The sequence below is a fragment of the Cannabis sativa genome, chromosome 1 (genome assembly GCF_029168945.1).
Source record: "Cannabis sativa cultivar Pink pepper isolate KNU-18-1 chromosome 1, ASM2916894v1, whole genome shotgun sequence".
NCBI lineage: Eukaryota > Viridiplantae > Streptophyta > Magnoliopsida > Rosales > Cannabaceae > Cannabis > Cannabis sativa.
Window position 1 is genome coordinate 43,486,593 of NC_083601.1, and position 10,222 is coordinate 43,496,814.

General features: G+C 33.1%; 2 protein-coding genes across 2 annotated transcripts; one reads left to right on the forward strand and one right to left on the reverse strand.

The window, feature by feature from the left end:
- The first annotated feature begins 1,477 nt into the window (after positions 1-1,477).
- Positions 1,478-4,622, forward strand: LOC115707734 (glucan endo-1,3-beta-glucosidase 5). Its single transcript, XM_030635769.2, has 2 exons — positions 1,478-2,101; positions 3,264-4,622. Exons 1-2 carry the CDS (start codon positions 1,749-1,751, stop codon positions 4,360-4,362), a joined length of 1,452 nt encoding a protein of 483 aa, XP_030491629.1. The 5' UTR covers positions 1,478-1,748; the 3' UTR covers positions 4,363-4,622.
- Positions 4,623-5,863: 1,241 nt separating this feature from the next.
- Positions 5,864-9,884, reverse strand: LOC115704557 (E3 ubiquitin-protein ligase RGLG5). Its single transcript, XM_030631759.2, has 9 exons — positions 9,045-9,884; positions 8,686-8,911; positions 8,476-8,589; positions 8,275-8,372; positions 8,091-8,170; positions 7,886-7,991; positions 7,647-7,774; positions 7,332-7,560; positions 5,864-7,012 (listed from the first exon to the last, which is right to left on the reverse strand). The coding sequence occupies exons 1-9, from the start codon at positions 9,330-9,332 to the stop codon at positions 6,911-6,913; spliced, it is 1,371 nt and encodes a 456-aa protein (XP_030487619.2). The 5' UTR covers positions 9,333-9,884; the 3' UTR covers positions 5,864-6,910.
- Between the last annotated feature and the right edge of the window lie 338 nt (positions 9,885-10,222).

Genomic DNA, 10,222 nt, shown 5'->3' on the forward strand with positions numbered 1-10,222 from the left:
ATTATTATCCTTAATAAATATATTTGGACCTCTTATTAAGTTAAAATCATAACCTAGTTGATTTTTCTCCAAAACAATATTTATATGACACCTTTTCCTTTATGTGCTTCTATAAGTTCTATTCCTCTCCACATGAATGTTTTATTTATTTTCCACTAAACACGTACAATTTACTTAATCATTTTCCCTTTTTTTCACCTTGGTCTTGTCAGCGTGGCCTAAACAACAAGAAGTTTATTTGAATTAGAATTTTATAGCAAAAATATAGAAAACGACGTCGGATAGACCGTGCCTGATTTGCCCTCGTGAGAAATGGCAGTTGGTTTGAAATTATTACCTGAAAGGAAATAGATGAAAACATTGAATTGTCATATATAATATCTCCAATTCCCAACTTTCACGATGAGTCGATGACGTTAGAATTATGCAGATCAATAATGTTAAGATATTTTCTTGCTTTAAATAATCAATAGATATTTCTTTCTTATTAGAGTTTGTAAGTCCAAATAGTGCTCTCTCTCTGGTTTTTACCGTGTCATAAGTTATTCTTTGAACCTAAATTTGACCACCTAATAAAAACAAAACTAGACAAAATCTGCTCCTCTACATAATGAAAAATGTTCCCAAATTTTGTACCGATTAGATAATCAGTGAACGAATAATTTTTTTAAACAAATGAATATTAATAATATTGGGAATATTTGAAAAAGATAAATATTAAACTAACTATTAATGAAACCGAAAGACTAGCACTTGTGTTCATACTAGTAGCACTTGTGTCACATCAAATTTCGCTTTGTTCAGGGGATAGAAGCCATATCACATCAAACAATACATTACCCTTCCTTTTTACACCTCATTAACCCATTAATAAGAACACAAATAGAAAATTAATTAAAAAGTTATTCCTTCAAAATTAATAAATAACTCAGGATATTTTTAATTTTTTATAATGCAACTCTAACAAATATTCCTATTTCAGTATCTCTGAAAAAAAATTAATTTTATAAAAATAATTTTTTATAATTATCCGCATTTTAATTATTTAAAATATTTTATAAAATTTGAAAAGATTCTAAAATATTTAACATGTCAAAAAAATAAAATTTAAACATTTTATTTTATACGCGAATAAAATAAATTATTTAAATTTTATTTTTTTTAATTTTATAAAATAAATACTAAAATGGCTTATTCATTTTGACACTAAAATCTCATATTCATATAGCAATTAGCGTTGCAACCTAAATCACAACAAAAAAAAATCGTATAATAATTCACATAGAAATCACCGGAGAAATTTCTTTAAAAACCCAAACCATAAATTTAAAAAAAAAATTAAAAAAAGTAATTACCCCATTCTAAATAACTACACTGTAAACTAAATAAAAGAAATTAGAGTAAAACATTCTTACTCAAATAGACCCGTTTGGGGGTGCATTAAATAATTTTTCCTTCACACTTTTTTTACCAGTGTATACAAGCAGCTCATTCTTTCCCTGTTGTGATCAGTTGATTTTCTGGAGGTTTCTTCAACTTTACTCTTTTAAAGGACTAACATTGTTAGTTTCGCTACCGCATTCACTCACCACTCTCAACTTACCTAACACAAGTCTAACAGTGACCGTTTGAAAAAGGACTCACCTTTCTCTCTCTTTTCATCTTCTCGGCTTACAAGCCAAAAACCCAGTCAGTAGAATCGAATGGGTGAAGGATTTTGGTGATATTTTGGACTTCATTTGACAAAAATGTTGGAACCCAGATTCAGCACGGTTGTTGTAGCCCTGTTTTCTCTGTTAGTAGTTTGGAGATCACTTCCAACCGCGGAATCAGCCATTGGAGTGAACTGGGGTACCATTTCTCTTCACAGGCTCAAGCCTTCGACTGTGGTGAATCTTTTGAAAGATAACAAGATATCTAAAGTGAAGATTTTTGATACCGACCATGGTGTTCTCAGGGCTCTGATGGGTAGTGGTATAGAGGTCATGGTTGGGATCCCAAATGAGATGTTAGCTTCCATGAGCTCTTCCACTGCTGCTTCTGATATATGGGTTCGTCAGAATGTGTCTGCCTTTGTGGGAAAAGGAGGTGTTGATATCAGGTTTGATTCTTTTTGTTCTCTTCTTACTCTTTTCCACCGGTGTTGTCTTTATTATATTTGTTATCTTTTACTTTATTTGTTTCTTTCTTTCTTTCTATATTTAGATTCAGTTGTTTGCTGAAGATGTATTTGTAAAAAAGAAAAAAAATACTTGATAGGTAACATGATTAGTTGTTTTCAGTTTCAGACTCGAAAAAAAACGAGTCTATTTACATCTTTTCATTGAATAACAACACGAGATGGATGTTGAGTTCCTAACTCTTATAGGGAATTCTGGATTTGAATCTCTGCAACCTAACATATGTGATGCTAGTGGTAGGACATAAACCGTTAAGAACATAAGCAAATTCCTTATTTAGGCCTTAGCTTTATTAACGTGATAGTTTCAACAGACTTTTTTTCTTGATCTTGATTCTTGATTGGCTTGGCTTGAAATTCCATAGAATTCTACTCTACTTTGCTTCAGCAACAAATATGTCTATTCTAGTATTCCTTCCACCCCGGGGCCTGTGGGTTGCTATGCCTGGCTAACTTTTTCAACTATCATAGTCAGCTTCTTGGATGTCTCTCATCCCGGGAAAAATAACACCTCGTTCCTTCTATGAAAGTGGAACATTGAGTTTTTCTCTTTTAACATATTCAGATTCTAGAGTGGTTGAATCTAGCAGAAAAGAGAAAAAAAAAAAAACAAACATTTTTTTCTCTAGAGAATATTCATCTTGTTGGATTGACACCATGCACATAGAGTTCCGTTCTTGAGTCATGCCTTAGTCAGATCATCCAAAACTAGATTCTCATTATATAAACATATCTTTTGTTTCCAATTAAAAAAAAATATTGATGAAAGTGCTTGATAGACATGGATGTAGAGAGGCTTGTAAAAGTTTTAAGTGGTGCTGTATCAGAACCACCTCGGTTTTAGTCATATAGATGATTGAAGTTAGATTTTCATGACTTGTTAAATTTGGACCTGGTATCCTTGGTATTGATTCACAGACAAAGAATGTGCTAAGCAAGAGCGTTTCACCTTGGCAAGGTGCAGTTTATTTGACAAATTTTATAGACATTGCATCTGCTGGTTCTATTTGTGATGAGATAATATTATTAATTGGCTTTTATTGAGAGGGGTTCTGCTTTAACAACATGTATATCTTGATGACAGGTATATTGCAGTTGGAAATGAACCCTTCCTCACGAGCTACTCAGGTCAGTTTCAGTCCTATGTGATGCCTGCCATGCTAAATCTGCAACAATCCTTGGCGAAGGTGAACCTTGCTAACTACATAAAGTTAGTGGTCCCTTGCAATGCTGATGCCTATGAGGCTGAACTTCCTTCTCAAGGCGCATTTAGACCAGAGTTGACACAAATTATGACTCAAATTGTTCAGTTTCTCAACTCAAATGGATCTCCATTTGTAGTCAATATTTACCCTTTTCTCAGCCTGTATGGGAATTCAGATTTCCCTCAAGACTATGCATTCTTTGGTGGAACTACCCATCCTGTTACAGATGGGGCCAATGTTTACTCAAATGCATTTGATGGAAATTTCGACACTCTGGTTGCAGCTCTCGCCAAACTTGGATATGGTCAGATGCCAATTGTCATTGGGGAGATAGGTTGGCCAGCAGACGGGGCCATTGGCGCAAATCTCAGCGCTGCAAAAGCATTCAACCAAGGCCTCATTAATCAAGTTTTGAATAGGAAAGGAACCCCCTTAAGGCCAGGTATCCCGCCCATGGATGTTTATCTTTTCAGCCTGCTTGACGAAGGAGCCAAGAGCATTCTTCCAGGAAACTTTGAAAGGCATTGGGGTATATTTTCTTTCGACGGCCAGGCTAAATATCCATTGAACCTCGGTTTGGGCAACAGATTTTTGAAGAATGCAAAAAATGTTGAATATCTTCCATCTAGGTGGTGTGTAGCAAATCCATCTAGGGACCTATCAGATGTGACTAACCACATGAAGCTGGCATGTAGCATGGCAGATTGCACAACACTCAACTATGGAGGGTCATGTAATGAACTTGGGGCAAAGGGAAATATTTCTTATGCTTTCAACAGTTACTATCAGTTGCAAATGCAGAACTTACAAAGTTGCGATTTTGATGGGCTCGGTATGGTTACTTTCTTAGATCCTTCTGTTGGTCAGTGTAGGTTTCTTGTTGGTGTCACTGATACTTCTTCTAGTTCTCAGGCATATAGAAACTGGGTTAGTGTTCAATTTTTGATTCTGTGGGGAATTGTGGTATTTTTAGTGTAAAACAAAAAAGGATTTGTTCTTAAGTAGTGTTATACTGTGAGATATTGGATTGGGGGGAATTCTTAGCGTGGAAAGAAGTTTCTTAAGTGGGTTTTTCCATGTCCCCTCTTATGAAACTAGTATAGGTGATAGATTGTTATAGACAATGATTCTATAATTAAACCAGACTAGTGTAGGATTATTTGTTTAGTGACTGTATCATGTTATAATAGCGTACTCATAAGAATATTTAAATTCATATTTATATTTCTATTTAAAAACCGGTTTCAACTTTTTTCTTCTTTTTTCTATTATATATCATCAATTTAAATGGGTTCCACTTCCAATTAAATTTTTGTATATCTTTTTTCGAATCAATCCAGACTAAATTAGTATCTGGTTGAAACGTCGTTTTGATATGAAAACAACAATTTTCCTGAAAAAACTACACAAGGTTAATCACGCGACGACTTTTTTTTTTTTCTTTCTCCAAGATGCAACTATGACATCAGGATTCCAATACACTCTTCATAAATTTGTTGAATTCGTTATCCTTGTTGATTTTCGTCGATTTTTTTTTAACAATAATCATTTTTTTAAAAGAATTAAGAAGGAATTTTATTAAAAAAAAAAAGAATTAAGAAGGAATATTGTTATTTGGCACCAAAGCTACATTTATGCTAGCTATAATTGGTAAGCGATTTCTTATATTATTTATTAAATTAAAATATGTGTGGATCCAATATTAAAATACATTAATAGTAATTGATCTCGTCTTGTGGCTCTTAATACTTTAAAAGCCCATTAACATTTTTTATACATAAGTAGCCCCTACTTAGCATGTTAAACTATTGAACATACAAACCAAAATACTAAGGTGCCGTTTGGTTGGAAGAACTAAAAATAAGAATGAGAATCGGAATAAGAATAGAATAGAATAAAATTTAAAATGTATAAAAAAATTATTAAATTTAATCTTATCATGTATTGAAATGGTCTTTCCTTCCATTTCAAAATAGCATAAATTTTTCCAACAAAAATAGTAGAAAGGTCATTCCATTAAAATGAAATAAAAATTATTTTCTTTCCATTCTATTTCATTATTTCCAACCAAACGTTACTTAAATTGTATTTTATGAATAGCATTTATAATAGTGCATCTGCATCATGTTAGGCTATTTTTAGCCTATGTTTTGGATCCAATTTATGTGCGTTTTTAGCTGTGTTGGGACGGAATTACGCTTGTTTTCTATGTTTTCAGGTTCTTTGGAGTAAAAGAGGTCTCGGGTGCAGAAATTCATTAAAAGACGTGCTGAGCCGAAGAAAAACTTAAATTTTGAGTTTTTGCATATCTGGCCGCGGCGATGAAGAGGCTCGCCGCGGCGAGATTCAACTTACAGAAAGTGCCTAAATTTGGCACATTCTCGCCGCGGCGAGAGGAAGCATGGCCGCGGCGAGATCCCGTACGGACCGGGGGTATTTTCGTCCATCGAACCCTAAATTTCAAGTATAAATAGAAAACTGCGATTGGAAGTCAGAGAGCGATTTGGAACCCTAAAACACAGCTGAGAGCGGCAGGAAGAGCGTAGAGATTCAAGTGAAGATCCAGAATTCACCCTCAAACAGTTCTTTTCTTTATTCCTCTTTAATTTATTTATGTTGAATATTGCTATAGGAATGGTTATGGATTTGTTTCTGAACTAAATTTCCCTATTGCCTCATCTTGCTCAACTTTAAAGTGTGTTATTAAGTTTTCTGAATTTTCTTTCATATTTTACTGCTTTTAATTCATAATTGCTTTTGATTTACCGAATAGAATCATAAGTATAATTTAGTGGTACTTAATCCAATTCCCTGTGGGATCGACCTCACCTGTGTGAGATTTACTACTTGATTGCGTATACTTGCGTAGTGTTTAAAAATATAGCAACACATCATCCCACTAAATTGGTGTCTATTGTCTAATACTGTATAATGGATTGTAGAGTAAATTATTTCTTAAATGGGCAAGTAAGCGGCAACAAAGTTAAGTAACTAATATACTGAAGCACGGGTTCCCTTACCTTGATGGCCAACAAACAAAATAAAAACTAAATTCAAAAGCAACAAACTCACAAATCTAAGATGAAAACCAAAGTGTTGGGTCTTGCAGCTCTCCATCCTGTCCAACCAAGCCCCCGCAATAATACATCAAGCTACCCAACTTCCTCTCTCAAACGCTAATAAACACAATGCTGGACACACACAAACTTTTACCAGCAATCCCTCCCCCAACCCCAAGAGAGAGCACCACGACCACCAAATAATGAGCCAACGAGCCAATACTATAGCAAGACCAAGGCCATACGGTACTACATGAGGTTTCAATCCCTTTTATTTTGCATTCTTATTAAAATTGTTTATACATCTAAATTATAGTATAATCGAACATTGCTATATTAAAACATACTTTTAAATTTATTATTAATCTATCGAAACACATCATATTTAAGTGCATGCATGATTAAGATTACAGTGTGCAATTTAAATGTACAAATTAAAAGCGTAATTTAGTTTATCTTGATGAGGATTATTTGTACATGCGGGCACGACATGCAGGACAATACACCAAGTCTTCTTCATAGTCAAACACCAAGTGGTTATTGCAGACAACACACAGAGGATGAGAACCCTGTAAACGACAAAGAAAAAACTATGTTGGTGATTAATGAATTGTACTTCTTTCTACGCATTAAATCGTATACTAATTAATAAGAGAAATACTAAAGGGTACCAGTAGTGTTTAGCACCCTCTTATGTGTTAATAACGCTATTGGTCCAACTAAGTATCGGATTTCATATATATAATATAATAGCTTTTAGGGAGTATCGCTAGTTAATTGCAACGCGACATGTCGCAAAGGTACTAGACACCACTAGTGTCTAATAGCAATGCTCAATTAATAATAAGAATGATCAACTAGAATTAATGAGTGAGAAAAAGTGATGACCATGTTGTATTGTGAAAAAATGGCCGAAGAGGAGCGAGAAAACTGAAAAGCAGTGGCTCTTTGTTGTTGCTTCATGTTCATGCTGCTTGATCTCATCATGAATTCATTGTTAGGAGAAGAAGAAGGTGCTGGGATGTTATAATTAATCGGAGGAGCCAGGGGAACCCTCCTAATCGGAGGAGCCAGGGGAACCCTCCTCGGTTCACTACTTCCTCTTCCTCTACTACGCCTATATATAAATACAATTATGATCTTAAATATTCCTTAAATTAATATATTTGTAATAACGTACATATTAATTAAAAATTTAATTACCCAAGAAGTTGGAGCTCCATAGTTGCTTTATACTGAGATGGTATTTCCATCAATGCTTCCAGAGCAAATTCTGTTTCCTTATAAGATATGGGGATGTCTTTCACCATTATTTTCGTGAAATTCACGAACTTTATACCGTACACACCAAAAACCAATCATCATTATCAAAGTGACAGAGTACATACACCCAAAACAAAATGATAAAATATAAATCGATCGATGTGATATAGCTAATTAACCTGGCAATTATCGAAAGCCCGAGATGGAATGAAGTCATCAAACTTTTGCATCAAATCCCATGGTCCATCACCTACGCCAACCAGAATTATTGACAGTGGATATTCACTGCATATTCGAACATTCATTTTCTAATTAAATTTCAGAAAAGAATTAAGGGGGAAATTTGTAGAAATGTATATTATATATGCTGATAATCATAACAACCTTGCTTTTACAATTGCATCCACTGTTTTCTGTTCTTGAGGACTGAATTTGTCCTTCCCTGTGTCTACGCTTCTTGTCACCTAATTAATTTGCAAGAGTCGTATATATAAATATTTTTAAATATATAACATATAACTATATTTACATACACAGAGAGATAATATGTATAGCTTTAATTAATTACCTGGCCATCAGCAATGATCACAAGAACATGATATTGACCACCTTTGCTATCCACAATACTAATAGCATTCTCAATGATCGGAGCAAAGGATGTCGGCCCTTAAATACAATAATAATGTATAAATACATATATGATCTATGCATATCCATATGTTTATATGTAATAAGAACAAAAAATTCTAATAATTAATTAAGTACGTACCAGATAAATTTATCCGAGGAACTAATTCTCTGTAACGAGAGAGCAATTCCTCAAAGCCACGGCATGGCTTATCTTCAGGAAAGAAGCTAAAAACATCTTTATCATGAGTCGATGCTGTATATATATAAGATGATGATAGAAAATTAACGATGGAGTACTATATATACATGATACGTAATAATATATTTATAAATACTACGTAGTACTCACAATCACCAAAGCCGTAACAAGGAATAAGGTTGTCCTCGTCGAATGTGGAGAGTGTCCTGCCAATGATTGAGATGGCTTGTTCATAAGGATTAAGGTCTTGTCCAAGAAAATGCAAGTTCTTTCTCCCGAAACACCTTGCTCCAGTCCACTCGTTGCTCTTTGTGAAATCAATCCCAACTATCAGATTTGAAGACTCCAACCCAGCTTGCTGAAGTGCTTCAGCCACCTAATTAATCCAAATATACGTTAAAATGTAGAAGTGTGAGGTTAAGGTCCATCAAATTCTCACGACCAACTCACAATAAAAAAAATAGTCGATGTATATTGATATTACACGTATTATATATAGCTATTATTACCTCTTCAAGAGAATTGTAGTTGTCACCAATTTTTGAGTAATTCTCTGATGAGCGCGTTGGTAGTACTCTACGTATGTTTTGATGATATTGATCATGATCATTAAGAAAAGGATTATTAAGACTACGTGATGAAGATAGAGACGAACTAGAATTAGAGGTGGCCGCCATGGTGGTGTTGCTGTGGAAGCTTGGTGAATTAGGCTCATACTGACGACTATGTTGACGATCATAATTACCACCACCACCACCGCCAGTACTCCTATGATATTTCGATCCGTTACTCCCCATTAATTATTTGATTATATATATAAACTAATTTAACTGCAACAAACTTAATTTCTCTGTCTAGCTTATATAATAAATATATTTGGATTTCTTAGTACGTATAAAATAGCTTAGAAAACTTAGTAATAAGTACTGATCGATGATGGTCGTGATATATATATGTATATAACTAATATATTATTACACCTAGAATTTAATCTATGTGCGTATACATAGGGTTTCTTATATACATATAAAAATTACTTTCATATCATAGAATTATATGAAACCGATCGATAGAAATTTTGAAATTAATATTATCAAGTGATGTATACGTCGCCATTTAATAATCAACCTAGCAATTCTCAAATAACCAGATTGTTATTGAGAAAGTTAATTAATAAGTGTAGATGACTTTTTCTATATAATTATTGTAATGTAAGTATTGAATGAGTCATATATTAAAAAAAATAAGAGGGTCATTAAAAAAGGAAAAATGGAAGTAAACTACATATATTGTAATGTATCATAGATATGTACCTTATATGAATAAAGAAAAAGTCAATCACTCATTGATTTAAATAATAAAAATTATCTTTCAAAAAAAAATAAATAATGAAAATTATAGGGATATTTACACCCAAATTTCTAATTTTTTTAGGCGATTTTTTTTTTTAAAAAAAATACTGTACTTTGTCAAGTTTTTATTGTTATTTTTTAGTTGTTTCATTGTTATTTTTAGTTTTTTTATTTTGTGTTCTATTTTATTATTTAACAAAACAGAGAATTTAATCTAAAATAATATTTTTTTCAATAATTTAAATGATTGTAGTTTTGTACCAATTTGTAATTTATTAGATAGAAAAAAAAATTGTTGACTTGCAAATAATTAATAAAGCGACTTTGATAACAAG